Below are 17,403 nucleotides of genomic sequence, written 5' to 3'. Positions count from 1 at the left end.
CCTATGTCCTCCTCCTTTGTTATGTCTGGTGGGTTTTTATCTTGCTCCTTCATCTGCTGTGTGTTTTTCTGTCTTCTCATTTTGCTTATCTTACTGTGTTTAGGGTCTCCTTTTTGCAGGCTGCAGGTTCATAGTTCCCGTTGTTTTTGGTGTCTGTCCCCAGTGGCTAAAGTTGGTTCAGTGGGTTATGTAGGCTTCATGGTGGAGAGGACTAGTGCCTGTGTTTTGATGGATGAGGCTGTATCTTGTCTTTCTGGTGGGCAGGTCCACGTCTGGTGGTATGTTTTGGTGTGTTTGTGGCCTTATTATGATTTTAGGCAGCCTTTCTGCTAATGGGTGGGGTTGTGTTCCTGTCTTGCTAGTTGTTTGGCATAGGGTGTCCAGCAGTGTAGCTTGCTGGTTGTTGAGTGAAGCTGGGTGCTGGTGTTGAGATGGAGATCTCTGGGAGATTTTTGCTGTTTGATATTGTGTGGTGCTGGGAGGTCTCTTGTGGACCAGTGTCCTGAAGTTGGCTCTCCCACCTCAGAGGCGCAGCACTGACTCCTGGCTGGAGCACCAAGAGCCTTTCATCCACACAGCTCAGAATAAAAGGGAGAAAAAGTAGAAAGACAGAAAAAAAGAAAGAGGGTAAAATAAAATAAAGTAAAATAAAATAAAGTTATTAAAATAAAAAATAAGAAAAAAAATTTTTTAAAAAGTAAAAACAAAACAAAACAAAAAAATGGACAGATAGAACTCTAGGACAAATGGTGAAAGCAAAGCTATACAGACAATATCTTACACAGAAGCATACCCATACACGCTCACTCACAAAAAGAGTAAAAGGGGAAAAAATAATAAATCTTGGTCTCAAAGTCCATCTCCTCAATTTGGGATGATTCGTTGTCTATTCATTTATTCCACAGATGCAGGTACATCAAGTTGATTGTGGAGCTTTAATCCGCTGCTTCTGAGGCTGCTGGGAGAGATTTCCCTTTCTCTTCTTTGTTCTCACAGCTCCCAGGGCTCAGCTTTGGATTTGGCCCCGCCTCTGCATGTAGGTCGCTGGAGGGCGTCTGGTTTTCACTCAGACAGGACAGGGTTAAAGGAGCCACTGACTCCGGGGCTCTGGCTCACTCAGGCCGGGGGGTGGGGGCAGGGGCACGATGCGGGGTGAGCCTGCGGCGGCAGAGGCCGTCGGGACGTTGCACCAGCCTGAGACGCGCCATGCGTTCTCCCAGGGTAGTTGTTGCTGGATCCTGGGACCCTGGCAGTGGCCGGCTGCACAGGCTCCCCGGAACAGGGGTGTGGAGAGTGACCTGTGCTCGCACACAGGCTTCTTGGTGGCGGCAGCAGCAGCCTTAGCGTCTCATGCCCGTCTCTGGGGTCCGCTCTGTTAGCCGCGGCTCACGCCCGTCTCTGGAGCTCCTTTAAGCAGCGCTCTTAATCCCCTCTCCTTTTGGGAGGTCTGAGGTCTTCTGCCAGCGTTCAGTAGGTGTTCTGTAGGAGTTGTTCCACGTGTAGATGTATTTCTGGTGTATCTGTGGGGAGGAAGGTGATCTCCACGTCTTACTCTTCTGCCATATTCCCAGGACCTGAAATCATTTTTGAAGCAAGAAGATATGAAGAATTATTTTTAAAAGAGTGAAATCAGTACTCCAACGTAGGTCCACTCAATTGCAAAGCCTTTAGCAGTTCAGCTCAATTTTTATAAACTGGTTCAGTCAGTCTTCCTTCGTTTTACCTAAAAAGAATGGTGTCAGGGCTTCCCTGGTGGCGCAGTGGTTGGGAGTCCGCCTGCCGATGCAGGGGACACGGGTTCGTGCCCCGGTCCGCGAAGATCCCACATGCCGTGGAGCAGCTGGGCCTGTGAGCCGTGGCCGCTGAGCCTGCGCGTCCGGAGCCTGTGCTCCGCAACGGGAGAGGCCACAGCAGTGAGAGGCCCGTGTACCGAAAAAAAAAAAAAAAAAAAAAGAATGGTGTCAAATCATAGCTGGAAAACAAGATAAGAACAGGCAGTTTGACTTGTTAAGTAAATTCTGTTGTGAATATGTTTTCCTTTTCACTCCCTACAGAAATCACCCACATCTGAAATTATTTTTAGGTTGAAACCTGAACTTGTTACACTTCTGAGGACCTCATTGATTGGTTCATCCATCCATCCATTCATTTATTCATTTGTTCGTTCATTTACCCAGTATATTCCAGGTGCCTACTTCCTGCAGGCACTGCCCTAGACACTAGGCCACAGCAATAAGGCCCCTAGTAGCCCCCTGTGCTGTGAAGATACAGACAAAGGAGCTGTTACATATTGACCAGTGATAGATTCCCGAATAGAGTGGTTCTTGACGCAGTCTGGGGGAGTTAGAGGCAACTTCTTATGAGAGGTGATCACTGAAGAATGACTTAAAGAGAGAAGGTGAAGAGAAGCAGACAAAAGAAGGGAGCATGTATTCATCTGAGGATGTATATGTAATGTCTAGGTGCTTCATCTGTGTGTAACATTTAATTCCAACACGTACCCTGTGAAGTGTAGTTGTCATTAACCTCATTTTACAGATTAAGCAGGGAAGTCTCAGGATTTGGTCTTGCCCTTGGTCCTGCAGTAAGTGGCAACCAAGTTTCAAAGCTTGACTCCAAAGCTTATTCTCTTTGCGTCACTTCCTGGGACAGCAATGTTCTAGTCTCAGTTCTTGGATTTGGCACATAGAGGTGTCAGAATGAAAACATTTAATCACAGTAAAAATGAATTGTAAAGCGTACTTTCTTCTCGTAGTTAGCATTCCATAAATATGACTTTGGATTAAGTCCAGCCATTACTGTGGCTAAGTAGCTTATCCTATATGTGTTTCAGTTTTCTAAGCTGTAAAACAGGTTAATAGTATGCCCACCTCCCATGGTGTACTAAGGTTAATGAGATTATTTATATATGAAGTGTACATGCATAGAACCTGAGTGAAGGTTCCATGGTAAGTGTACAATAAATGTCAGCAATTATTACTATTAACATTTTGTGTCTAGTGGGCCATTTATCGTCTCAAACTGATGAATGAGAAAGTATTTTGACTGAAGGCTTTTGTCTTTATTAATAGGGTTTATTAAAGCAGGCTAAATGATAGTTTTTACACTTATGTTTATTCTTTACTCTCTTTTTGAGATGAGACTTCAGTCTTCATTCCTTCAGCAAACATTTATAGAGAGGAGTATGACACAGTAGGATAAGACCAGGGGCTCTGGGCTTGAGTCTTGCTTTGTCATTTAAGAGCTCTGGAACTTTCTGGGGTCATAGTAGTGGCTGAGCATGGGCTAGAGAATCAGGTGCCAAAAGTTTGACTTGCTGGCTGTGTAGCCCTGGGAAAAAATTTTAACCTCTCTATACCTCAGTTTCTTCACCTGAGTTTTCATGAGGATTGACTTAGTTAATACAGTTAAAGCACTTAAAAGGTACCTGGCCTATAAAAAGTTATCAACAGGTATCAGCTAATTTTGGTAACGTTGTTTAGAGTTCTCTTATTACACTAGGCTCTGTACTGGGAACCGGGAACACAAACAGAATGACAACAGGCAGTTATGAGTCAATGGTAAGTGCCAGGTGGGTAGAAAGTGCCAGGGAGCATTTCAGATACATTGCAGATACATTTCAGATACATTTCAGAGTGCTGAGAGATGGCTACTCAGAAGAGAGAATGTTTCTAGAAGCAAAGCGTTGTGCAAGCAGCAAGAACTAAGAGGTAGCCTATGTGATGCTAGGCAAGTCACTTTCCTTCTCTGTTGCCTTAATTTCCTGATGCATCAAATATAGCAGGTTAGGGCTTCCCTGGTGGCACAGTGGTTGGGAGTCCGCCTGCCGATGCAGGGGACACGGGTTTGTGCCCCGGTCCGGGAAGATCCCACATGCCGCGGAGCGGCTGGGCCCGTGAGCCATGGCTGCTGAGCCTGCGCGTCCGGAGCCTGTGCTCCGCAGCGGGAGAGGCCACAACAGTGAGAGGCCCGCATACCGCAAAAAAAAAAAAAAAAAAATAGCAGGTTGGATTAGTGATGTCTAATTTCCCTCCCTCTTTAATATTGGGTGGTTCTCTCTAAGTCTGGAGATGCTCTACGGCTGAAGTGGGGTTCCAGATGCTGCTAGAGTGGTGAGAAGGAGATAAGGGAAGAGAGTTTTAATGTAGGTGGCCCTGGGACTGTAGAGAAGAGGGGGAAAAGGGGGTGTGAGATGGACTTTGACATCTAGTGTGTAAAGGACAGGGACTGAGCTAGGGCGATGGTGGGGATGGGGGAGGCATTGTCAGAGGGACACAGTCCTTGGAGTTGATTTTGTGAACTCTCCTCTTCCTTCCCATATCTCCATGCTGACAATGGGACTCTATCCTGCGTCGAAATCAGAGACAACATGGCTCCATCTGTCCTTCCCAGTGCCCATTAGATAGACTGAAGTCTGGTAGCTTTCAGATAATAGGACATGATTAGGACCTGGTTTGTCTGAATCACACTCTCCACGTCTGTCTTCCTTTCATGAAGAAGTGTGACAAAGTGCAAAACCACGGGCTCTGGATTTAGGTAGACCTTCGCTTGGGCACTTACCAACTGTTGGCCAGAGACTTTAAGACATCAGCAAGGAGAAGAAGAAGAGAAAATATAGAACCTTTGAGGATTGGATTGGGAGCCCGATTTCGCCCCTTACTCTCGCTGAGACCTTGAGTCTGTCATTAGCTTCTCTGAACCTCACTTTCCTGTTCTGTCAAATAAGGGCAGTACCTCCCACCTTGGCTTTATTTTGAAGAGTAAATGAAGTGCCAGCTTCTGAGAACGATGTCTGAGATATAGGACTCAGTGTGGAGGAGGCCCAGCAGAAGCTCATGATTGCCAATGGGAGGAAGCAGTTACCCAAAGGAAAGGAGGAGTGATATGGGAGATAAGGGAGGAAAAGAGTGCCGTACAGACAAAACTAAAGGTGTCCACTGTGCTTGCCCCACATTAGACTTGAACTACGGTAAATGAGAGCTAGCAAAAGGCTTGGCACTTACGTGCTCCGTAAACGAGTGCTGAATCTTCTTAGAGAAAGTATTTTCAGAACACCTGTTCTGTGTGAGACTTCTTACACTGGTGTTATTATCTAGTGGGCCACCTTCTCTAATTAAAATTTCACAGGGCTGAGGAATTTAGTGTCCTAACCTCAGAGCTTCTGGTACACTTGGTGTTATGTTGGAGGTTGCTGTATTTGGAAAGATTACGGGAGGGTGAATTCTCTGCCAGCTTCTAACTAGGCAGATGTGAAGGTTTTCTGCTGGGATGTTTTTGCTGTCTGGCACCGGGGGTCAGAGATTAAATAATTTGCCACCAGACAGATGTTCTGAAGAGCTAATTAAAAAACTGACACGTACACAAGACCTCAGATAGTTTTATATGCCTTCTTCTCTGGGAAGATCCGAGTCACCACAGCTTAAAATCACTGTATTAAATGTTATTTCCGGAGAGTTCACAATTGAAATAAAAAGGAGCATCTTTCAAGGCCTTCTTAATTATATGAGTGTGTCTCAAATCTGGATGCACATTTTAAAAAATTTTTATTGGATTATAGTTGATTTAAAATGCTGTGTTAGTTTCTGCTCTACAGCACGGTGAATCAGTTATACATATACCTATACTCACTCTTTTTTAGACATTTTCCATATAGGTCATAGTCTTGAGTAGAGCTCCCTGTGCTATACAGTAGGTCCTTAATAGTTATCTATGTTATATATAGTAGTGTGTATATGTCAGTCCCAATCTCCTAATTTATCCCTCCCCACCCCTTTCCCCCCTGGTAACCGTAAGATTGTTTTCTACATCTGTGACTCTATTCCTGTTTTGTAAATAAGTTCATTTGTATCATTTTTTTAGATTCCACATATAGGTGATATCATATGATATTTGTCTTTCTCTGTCTGACTTGCTTCACTCAGTATGACAATCTCTAGGTCCATCCATGTTGCTGCAAATGGCATTATTTCGTTCTTTTTATTGGATGCACATTTTAAAGAAGTGGAAGATCTTTAAAAAAATGCTTATGCTGGGCCTCATCCCAGACCAATGTCTGGGAGGAGGGTCCTGGTAATAGATTTTTTTGAACTCTCCAAGTGACTTGAATATGCAGCCAGGACTGAGAACTACTGATTTAGAAATAAAACTATTTTAATATCTGTTTTTTTTTTAAAAATTATTTATTTGTTTTATTTTTGCTGTGTTGGGTCTTCGTTTCTGTGCGAGGGCTTTCTCTAGTTGTGGCAAGCGGGGGCCACTCTTCATCGCGGTGCGCGGGCCTCTCACTATCGTGGCCTCTCCTATTGCGGAGCACAGGCTCCAGACACGCAGGCTCAGTACTTGTGGCTCACGGGCCTAGTTGCTCCGCGGCATGTGGGATCCTCCCAGACCAGGGCTCGAACCTGTGTCCCCTGCATTAGCAGGCAGATTCTCAACCACTGCGCCACCAGGGAAGCCCCTTAATATCTGTTTTAATCCTTGGAGGTATGGCCATGTAATGGGAGCAGAGTAGAAAGTGCAGTTAGGGCGCTCTTGGTTGGAATGACAGATTGACTGAGATCTTGTTCCGCTCTGGTTAAGTTACTCAACCTTGTTCAAGGTTAAAGTTTCCTTACCTTTAAAATATGGCTATTAGTTCTTAAATAGATTTTCGTGAGGATTGGATGAGAACAATGTCTCATAAGTAAAGCACCTGCTATATGCCCAGCTGGGAGTAGACACAATAATACTCTGGTAGTTACTACCATTTGTTTTTACTAAAAGGCTTTGTTAGGCATTTTAAGCTTATTTCTCAGGCATGCTTATTGATATAAATTAAAAGATTCTGAGCAGAGACATAAACATGAGCACACATCAACCTAAAGTAGTCAGCACAATAGACCATCTTGTCATATTGCAAATATGTGAATAAATCACAGTCAGATTCAGTCTAAGTGTGCGTGTCTTGAAAGCCAGAGGATGTATAATTTACCTTTACAGCAAAAGATGCTCCTGGAGGTGTTATTACAGCTCTCTAGAATAAACATCAATAAAAATTCCCAGGTAGTATTTTGCACTTGTACCAGCAGCTCTGCTTCTTAACAGTCACCTAGAAAATGTGGGCTTGTCTGCTTGGCTGCCACGTAGCACAATCAATTATATTGGAATCTAATTGCCCAAAAGGTCCAAACCTATGGTTTTTTCAGGCAGGGTTTGATTATTCATGCTCACTTTGCACAGAAGGGGAGAGGGAAGTTAGTTCTGTATTGCTATTCCTTCTCCTAGCCGAAGTCTTGGCTGTGATTTCAGCAGTGGTGTACAGAAAGACAGAAGGACCAGCAATGCAAAGTAGCCTTGCCTGAGGCCCTGACTGCAACTTCTTACCCTTTTTTTTTTTTTTTTTTGCGGTACGCGGGCCTCTCACTGTTGTGGCCTCTCCCGTTGCGGAGCACAGGCTCCGGACGCGCAGGCTCAGCGACCACGGCTCACGGGCCCAGCCGCTCCGCGGCATGTGGGATCTTCCCGGACCGGGGCACAACCCCGTGTCCCCTGCATCGGCAGGCGGACTCTCAACCACTGCGCCACCAGGGAAGCCCTTTCTTACCCTTTTAATGCTGGAAACACACACCCTGCTCATGCTGTGTTCCTTTATTTATTTGGGGGAAATATTTAGGGGGACTTGAGATAAGGGGCTCCAAGCATGTGCTGTAAACACTATACATCTTGCCTTTTTGTAGTGAGTATATAGTAAAGATCACAGCAAATATTAGTGTTTACTGTTCTCCCTGGACTCACACCTGGCCCTACCACTTACCAGTGTGTGTCTTGGGACCAGCCACTTATGCCTACTCAATCTCAGTTTCTTCAGCTGCAAAGTGAAGGAATAGAATACACACATTATCATGTTCTCCTGATAATTAAGTGAGGAGAATATGTAGATAACATTTATTGAATGTAGGCCCTATCCCCTTCACTGTTCTAAGTGTCTCACATGTTCTAAGTATTAACATGTATTAACTTTAAATTGCCTGTAAAGCAGATCTCTTGATTCCCTTTTTACAGAGGAGGAAACTAAGGTGTGGAGTGGAGTGGTTGAAACAGTTTTCCCAAGGTCACACAAGCAGAAAGTGGGAGCTGAGATTAGAGTTTGGCTTCAGACCTGTCCTCTAGACACTATACATTGTACCCTTTTGTAGAAAGCATGTGATCAATATAAGTACTTGCTCCTCTTCCTGGCTTCCTCTCGAAGGTTCCAATCTGAAATAGGCATGCCATGGCAACCAGCACCACGGTACACATGATAGGTATTTCCTAAGTGCTCACTGAAAGATTAAGTAATTAAAAAGAGTGCTAAGGGTCCATATAGTTTTGTCTAGTATCGGATTGTGTTTATTGACACTTCAGTTGCAAAAAAACCTCAGTGACTCTATCTGGCCAACTTAGCATTCAAGGCTCTACAGTAACCCGGCTCCAGATGCCCTTTCCAACCATATACCTCTGCTGTTTACCTTGCTAGTATAAGCTCAGTCAAGGACAGAGCTTATTTTAACCTCTTTATCTTTGTATGCCTCATACTTAGTGGGGCTCTAAATAATATTAATTGAATGACTGTGACTCAGTCATCATGGACTGCTACCCTGTTCCTATATAAAATCTAAAAGCAGGTACAGCCGCTCCTTGGTTCTGATGGCTTCCTTGGTCCAGAACACCATCCTGCGTAATCTCCTGCCTTAGTCCTAACACCAACCAGCCTTTACTCAGTGGGTTAAAGGTCACAATTTCACCAGCATCATCTTATCTTTTACTAAAATGATTCTGCTAGGCTGCCACTAATTGGGCTTAGGTTTTAGTTGTCCTTCTCATAATGATGATGGATGTTCATTCATTTGTCCACACTTCACCCTCTTCGTTAGTAGATTTTGCCAATTTGTACATTAATGAAAGAAAACCCTATTTAACTATGATGTTAATATTTGAGTGGAGGTATTAAATATACTACTGTCAAATCTAACTTGTATGTGAAGGAAGGCCCTTTTTGATGCTTAAAACTTGCTTTATGAAAGAGAAGGGGACTAAGATTTATTTTGCATCCACTGGGCCTAACCCTGTAGTAAGAACTTTTATTTGTTATTGCACTTGATTTTCAAAAGTCTTGAAAAGGAATATAGCTTGGTAAGAGCCAGGCTTTGATGTCAGAAACACCTGGGTGTGAGTTTTGGCCCTCAAACCCATTTGCTGCATGCTTTTGTGAGGGAGGTCTCTTAATCTCTCTAAACTTTAGTTTTCTTACCTGTAAACAGATACGATGATATCCTGTGTTTGGTATTTGGGGCTCGTTTCCCAACACACAAGCAATAGGCAAAAGAGAATCAAAGTATATGTTTATTAAACGCTAGGAAAGCACCTTCAGACCACCCAAATTTAGAGCTTCTTTAGTGAGATGTGCTGGCCCTAGAGGCCAAGGCCTGGGAGGCTAAGTGAGGCTACACTTCCCCACTTTCCTTGAATAAGAGGCAGTGGAAGACCATGGGCCAGGCTTCTAACTGATCACGTAAACAAGTGGCTGGACCTGAGAGCAAAGCATTGACCTGGGTCTGTCCCAAAGATCCAGACTCTGCCTACGTCAGATTACTTCCTGGGAGCAGGTAGTTTCAACGTGATCCCTGGGCCTGATACTAGGAAGAAGAGTGACAGAAGGCATGGTGAGCATGGGCGATGGGAAGAGGGCAGAAGTATGGCTACTCTCTATGGACTGGTTTCCATGGCGTAAGGCAGATACTTCAGCTGAAGGGAGAAAGGTCACTCTCACCTCTACCCCAACAATAACAACGGAATAAATAAGAACAAAAAACTAATCCTTGTCTTATAGGGCTTTAAATGGGTTTAAATAGGATTATGTATATGAAGTGCCCAGCACTGTGAAAGCACCAATAACCCCTGCATCCCATAAAGAAAAGCAATTTTTTATTAGATAAGTATTCTCATCGAGAACGTCATACAGATGAGGAAAGGGAAGCTCAGAGACGTGAATTCTGGTCAGGTATAAAAACGAGTAACAGCAACATCACAAACAAACAAAAAAGCAACCAGAGCTTCACCTTGTTTTAGATTTAGAAACCCTCAGAGGAATTTTTATTAAGGCTCTGTAAATGGGAGAGGTTTGTTATTTCTGGAACTTGAAAAGTTACCTTAAGCTTTCATAGCAAGTGAGCTCAGGGTTGGGCTTGAATGATCGGAAATGTGCTAATGAATATTTACACCTAATTGCATTAGCCATAGATACCATTTGGAAAACATCACTACCTCTTACATTTTCCGTGTAATATGATTTCATGCAATACATCTTCCATGTAATATGATTTCACGCAATGATCTCAAAATATATCAGCAACGCTGACATACATACAAAAATTAGGTATAAGTAGTTATACTTCAGATTGGGCAACAAGGCCTTGGGGCAAAACAATTTGACAAAAATGTCCTTCTCTCTTTCCATTGAATATAAGGAGACACATCAGAGAAGTTCTACAAATTGTGATAAAGACAGTCAAATCTGACTTTACAAGAGATCAAGGTTTTTTGTTTAGTATATTAGTAGTAAATATTCTGTAGTTCTCAGTTTTCTGACTAGCAGAGAAAAGGCAACTTAATCTATAGTTACTGAATAAACTATATATATATATTTGACCCAGTAATCTCATTCTTTTCCTCTAACTCTATTGAGATGTAATTCATATGCCGTACAATTCACCCCTTTAAGGTGTACAATCCAATGGTTTTTAGTATGTCCAGAGTTGTGCGGGCATCACCACAACCAATTTTAGAACATTTTCATCACTCCAATAGGAAACGCCACCCACCCTGCATCCACTAGCAATCACTCCAATTCCCTACAACCCCTCTCCCCACCCGGCCCTAGCCAACCACCAACAATCTGTTTTCTGTCTCCTTCGATTTGCCTATTTTGGACATTTCATGTAAATGAATCGTACAATATGTGGTCCTTCGTGACTGGCTTCTTTCACTTAGCATGATGTTTTCAAGGTTCATTCATGTTCTGCGATTGCATAATATTCCACATTGTGTGTATTGCATTCCTGTTCATGAGCATCCTCAGCTTTTCCAGTTTTTCTGTTTTCTTTCTTTATTGGTTATGAAAATTTCTACACTAAACATTCTTGTACATCTTTCCCGAGGCACAAATGCTTTTATTGCCATGGAATGGATTCCCAAGAATGAAACAATATAGTTTAGATTCAAAGGTTTGCTCCATATTTTCTCCAAGTTGAAGCTTAGTTCATTCTTGAAACTAGATTCATATTTCTGATTTCATATTTTTCTTTGAAGAGTTATGTCCACCTGGATTGTCTAAGTAATGTCACAGTAAAAAAAAAAACCCAAATCTCAGTGGCTTAAAGTCATAATTCTCATTCATCCTACATGAATCATCATAGGATACTTGGTTCTTTTTGAACCTCATTCATAGACTTAGGCCAAGAGAATTTCCATCTCTGTGCTTTCCATGTTTGCAGAAGCAGGGAGAAAAGAACATGGTGAATTGAGCATTGTCTCTTATTGCTTCTACACGAAAGTGAAAATGAGACACATCATTTATCCTCCCATTTCATTGTCCCATGAGAGTCACGTGTCCATGCCTAACTTCAAAGAGGTCAGAGCAGGGCACTCCTACCATTTGACTGGAAGGCAGAAAGCCAGAAGTACTTGTGAAACCACTAATGACTGCTGCAAGAGGTGTCTTATTATTCCTGTTTCATATCAAGTTCACAAAAGTAGTATGTGGCAGAGTGCAATTATGAACCTAATTTACATTGAAGACTTACTGTGTCTTCTACAATATTATTCTATAAGAGTATGTCAAAATAAGAAAATTGCCCTCTAACTTAAATTCAGTCTACTAAGTGAGCCCACCAAACACTATTGCTCCTAAGTGACAAAACAAATACATACTTCACTTTTGTGAAGGACTAAAGAGTAAAGTTCTTAGAGGTAATAAATGAGAGTGAAGGGAATAGAAAGAGGATGCATGGATAGGGTGTAGGAAGAGATATTTAAATACTGCCCTTTTGTCTCATATAAATCTCTGCCATAGCATCGTTGTAGAATATTGAATAATAAGAGCTGTTTTCTCCCCTTAGGAAAATATCAACATTGATGAAGCTTCCAGATGCCTGGTGAAACATATACTTGCGAACGAGTGTGACCTGATGGAATCCATTCAGCCTGACATCGTGAAGCCCCATCTCACATCTCCCAGGGTTGTCAGCTGCTCCAGCTGTGCTAAATCCTAGTAGGCTCCTATGCTGGCGTATGATGGAAGTGATCCAATCATCTCATGAATTGTGTCTCAGTTCCTACCGTTTTGGGCAAATATCAGGATAGGGATACATCTGGGGCAAAGCCAAAGATCTGTGCCTGTATCTTTCCTCTAAGAGAAATAGCAAATGTTCTTTTTATGTTTTTCTCAGCATCAGCACAGTGTTTACAAGCTTTTAAAATATTTAGTCTGTTACAAAATTCTGTCTTGTAGCTGACCATAATTGTGCAGGGCCAGAGTCGGCCCGGTGATTTGCTTCTTTGAGTCAGCCAAGGCCTCAGGTCTGAAAGAGAAGGGGGAGAGGAACAGGCTAGCTGTCAAGTTAAGCATCGGTTTTCACTTTGCCCCTGGTGTCTTTGTTCAGATTTCAGTACATCCTCTGCTGGTCTGACAGGCCTACTAAGTAGAAACAGTATTTTCTCCAGAGATGACCTCAATTCTCAACAGACCTAAAGTTGTCTCTGATTTAGCTCTTCAGAGTCATGTACACAGGCTTCCTGTGCTTTTGTTGCTTTTACTGTCCCTTGCCATGCCCTGAATGTTGGTTTAACTGAAAACTTTATGAAAAGACTGCCCCTGGTATGTGCCTTTCTTTTAGCTTTCTCTTTTAGTCCCACTCAAGCTGTGGGACTCTTCTGTGCGTGTCATACATATTATATATATTTTCACAAGTGAAAATAAAACATTAAAAGATGCTGTTTCCTTATTTCTGCAAGTGCTTTAAGTTTCTTAGTATTCTAAACTTTTTTGTTGACTGTGTGTCCATAGTTCTCAAGACCCATTTCTAAAATTTAATTTCCAAAAAGATGCAAAATATGCACTTAAAGGAGTGGTACTATTAAAACGGAGATGAATTCAAAGCATCTATGTCTACAGTTCACATTGGCATTTAGGTCAGGAAAGCAAGCAGTACATATACACATTTTTGGTTAAGCAGAGGAATATATCCTCATATATTCTGGTCAGGAAAGGTGCCAAGCTAATCAACATACAGAGAAACAACTAAACTATGCATGGTGATATCTTGCTTTACACAATGGCTGTGGTGCAGGTATGCTGCAGGTAGCTACTACTGTTTAAAGGCACTATTTTTCATTAATATTCATAATGCACTCACAGGAGCTTTGGAACAGATGTTTTGGGGTATCCTCTCCTTATTATCTTGGCAGTCATTGTTTCCATAAGTACCAACCACACAGCTTCCTATTATTTGTCTTTGTGACCCTTTCCCTAAGGGCATTCTCTGGCCTCTGGAGCTCTTGACGCATGAGGCAGGCAGGCCAGTGAGTTAATGTCTCCAGAGCAGCCCAAAACCAATGATAGCAGGGACTGGGGGGTGAATACCTTAGGTTCTTTGTCTCTTGGGAAGACCAGTTCTGAGGCATGCTCTATGCAGCCTCTTAGACAGCCCCAGTGGTACTAATGGTCCTTGGTTCCCACAGGGGAAACCTTCCCACCTGCTGCAACCTTTACTGGCTTCATTTCCTTCTTTCCTCACTTCCCCACTCCTCTACTGGTGCTTCCTAGGTCACTTTCCAAATAAACTACTTTCACTCAAATCCTGTTTCAGGGTCTTCTATGGGAACCCAAACCTCGCCTAAGTTAGTTGGGACAGAGGTGGTTTAGGAAGCAGATCCTCAATACCAGCGTTTGAACTGAGTGATTCACTACCAGGTGGTAGCAGGGACCCCCTTGCTGGTGGATAATGTAGGGGAGCTAATCCCTGGCAGGCTATAGCACCATAATTACTAAGACTCTCATGAGGTGGATTGGGATGGAATACAGACAGATGTAAAATCCTATTGCTCTTGTATTTGAAAGACATGAGATTGCAGAGCTAACTTCCATAAAACTCCATAGGGAAAAGAATTACAGACTTGGGTCAGCCAACACTCAACTCAAGATCTGGTGTAAAAATTTAAAGACCTCCAAGCAACAATCAAAATGACCTTCGCTTCCTTCAGCAACAGGATAGACCATGCTGAAAATCAGGCCTAAGATTTAATTTTAGGAAAAGTGGAATTATAAAGGAGGCCGAATTCACAGAGCTAGCAAGTCTTCTCCACTATAATCAGGATCTTTATAGGGAAAGAGTCAGACACCGAAACATTGGAGGAGATATTTGGGTAGATGCTCTTAAGAGTCTTGAACCCAGAGAATCTTCTGAAACTCTGCTCCAGAAAAAGAGGCCCTTACCCTTTCCAGTTGGAGAACAGTCAATTACCATGTTAAAGCCTCAGCTCAGTAGGATGTTTTATATAGTGATGTTTCCCTTCTCAAGCTCTGCTCCCATCTCCCCTCATTGCTTCTAGACCAATAATTAGGATCAAGTCTCAGTATGACCTGAGTGGAAAAGTATGATCTATGTTGTAGCATGAAATGGATGATTAATCAAGTGAACTACAGAACCTGGCTAATAAATGCTAGTAGTATCTGGAAAACATTCGGAGGAATTGGTCTTGAGATGCTAGATCAGGGAGGACAGAATGTAAGACCAGATCATTATTTCTGTGAGAGCACTCTTTCATGAGTTAATTTTTAACATTCTGGCAAGTATACTTGGAGCTGATCCCAATGTGTTACTGGAATAGCTCCTTGAAGCTTGGAAAGGATGTTAGCCTAAAATAAATGATGTGAAGTTGCCAGAACTACCTTGGCAAAGCACTGGAGAAGGGTAACAAGGTCTCAGAGAGGTGGGCATGTTATAATGTATTTATTCTGTAACGTCAGAGAAACGACAGGTTGATTTCGTTTCCCAGGAGAGTCCAGAAGACACTCCCTTCACTAAAGCAATAAGGAATGTCCCCAGAGAGGTATGGCAGCTTCAGTGAGAAGCTCAGTGGTGACTGTTCTCTGTAGACCAGGTCTGAGATTGTAAATATGTTGTTGTGTTTTGCTGGGAATGACACCCTACATGGTTAAGGTTCAAGACGTGGTTGTACTATTGAATGATGTTAGCATATGTAGTGCTGAGTCCTGAATAGCTGTCATCGAAAGGTGGAAGTAGGAATGAAGCCTCCCACTAGCTCTTTAAATAATCCACTTAAGCAAATGGGCTTCCTGTCCTACTGTAGAGCCCAGGGAACTATATTCAATATCCTATGATAAACCATAATGGAAAAGAATACAAAAAAGAATGTGTATGTATTATATATGTATAATGGAATCACTTTGCTATACAGCAGAAATCAACACAACATTATAAATCAACTATACTTCAATAAAATAAATTTAAAAGAAAAAGAAAGTGGCCTTCCCCTTTTTACCACTTCCAGATCTGCAGAGTTAGAAGTCTTGATATGTCTACCAGGGCACACAGTAAATCTGCAGCTTCAGCTGCTGCCTGATTCTTCTTGGCTCTTATGCCCACAGGCCAGCAGTCAGAGAAGGCAGTTACCATACAGACAGGGGTAATTCATCCTGATTATGAGGAGGACATAGGGTTGCTGCTAAATAATGGAGCAGGGAGGAATATGTCTGGAAATCATGCAACTCACTGGCCTGTCTGTTGATGCGTCCCTGGTGAGAAACAAAAGGGCAATGGCAGCAACAATATCTTAATGAGGACAAGTAACCAGGGACTCATTCTCTCAGGGATAAAAGGCTGAGTTATTGCACCACACGATGAACCTAGACGAGAAGCAGTTTGGTTGAGGGCATGGAGGTAATAAAGGAGGGAAACGACAAATATCGATTATGGTTTCAAGATTAACTACAACAGTTGAGACTATAGGCCTCCTCTTGTGGAATTGTGACAAGTGACCTCCTAAAATAATCAGTGAAAGGACAGAATGAACTTAACCTGCAGCATGAGTGAATCTGGGTAGTGCAAATTATGGGCTATGGTAGGCCATAGCAAAGGAAGTGTCCGTACGCCCTCAGCATATGGCCTCCATTGCAATCCCCTGAAATCCCCTCAGCTCTGCCTTAAAATGTTCTCTGGGTGCGTGAAGCATATTTGTCTTGCATGCTGGACAGGCGGGAGTGCTACAGAGTTAAGACCTCCAGGAGCAGCCTCATCTGAGATAGACATAAACTGGTAGATAAATACTCCAGGTTCCTCACCCCTCAGGTAGGGTGGATCTGAGCCTTGCTCTATTCACTTAGAGATCCCCAGCAGGCGGGACTGGGGCAAAATTCCACACAGTGGTAACCTGCATTATCACACCCTTTCTGGTTTCCTTTCCTTCCCCGTCTCACTTCTCTACTCCTCTACCAGTGCTTCCAAAGATTAGGTAGGAGACTCAAACATGTAAACAGTTGACCATGTGTCAGGAGAGAAGTCAAATGTTCAAACCAAGATATCTCTTCTGAAAACATGATTTGTTTCTAGATGTGGGGACTGCAGCTCCAATTGTATTTAAGGAAATAGAATATATGTTCCTACCATCTTCTTCCTGGAACACTGGGATCTAGCCACTTTGGACTACTTTGTTCAGCTGCCTCTTCCTATTATTTGTGATATTCTTTTCTTTTCTTTGCCTGGAAACCCACCCATTCTTTAAGGATCAGCATCATGGCACAACCTTACAGCCTTGTTGATCTTTGTAGGTAATACCAATTTTTTCCAATTTGCACAGCTCTTGATTGATTTAATCATCAAACACATGCTACATTATAGTGATATATCAACCGTTATTTATTGAACACATACTGTGGGACAATCACTGATCTATAACTTTACCTTTATTATGTCATTCAATTCCTTCAATGACCCTCCACGAAAATACTCATCTCCTCAATTTATATATGAAGAAACTGAAGTACAGAGATATTGAGCAACTTGGCAAAACTCGTGCAGAAACCAACCGGCAAAGCAAGGATTCCAACCCAGCAGCCTAATACTTTAATTAGGGTGACATGTCTAGTGTGCAAATAAATAGGAATAAAGCTATGACAAGGAAAAAGTAAGGCCATAGGAGAAAGCAGTATGAGGTTCTTGTTTCCCCCATTGCAATATGTTAACCCCACTATGGAGTACAGTCCTGGTTTTATTCCAGAGGAGGAATCCTAGGAGGTACCTTTATACCACTATTTTCATCTACCTATTAAGTCATCACTTCTCCATTCATGACTTGCACTCAGATGTT

At 42.5% G+C, this 17,403-nt stretch overlaps 1 protein-coding gene across 1 annotated transcript in view; it reads left to right on the top strand.

Moving 5' to 3' along the window:
* The window catches only part of RAB38 (RAB38, member RAS oncogene family), a 69,587-nt gene extending 56,693 nt beyond the window's left edge, over nucleotides 1-12,894 (top strand). Inside the window, exon 3 of the mRNA XM_079930232.1 lies at nucleotides 12,135-12,894. Within this exon, the coding sequence (XP_079786358.1) occupies nucleotides 12,135-12,287 (153 nt within the window). The 3' untranslated portion in view covers nucleotides 12,288-12,894. The remainder of the gene's footprint in view (nucleotides 1-12,134) is intronic.
* The last annotated feature ends 4,509 nt before the right edge of the window (nucleotides 12,895-17,403 follow it).

Source organism: Stenella coeruleoalba (genome assembly GCF_951394435.1).
Source record: "Stenella coeruleoalba genome assembly, chromosome: 8".
NCBI lineage: Eukaryota > Metazoa > Chordata > Mammalia > Artiodactyla > Delphinidae > Stenella > Stenella coeruleoalba.
Note: the sequence above shows the minus strand (reverse complement) of the source record. Positions and strands in the feature narration are given on the sequence as shown.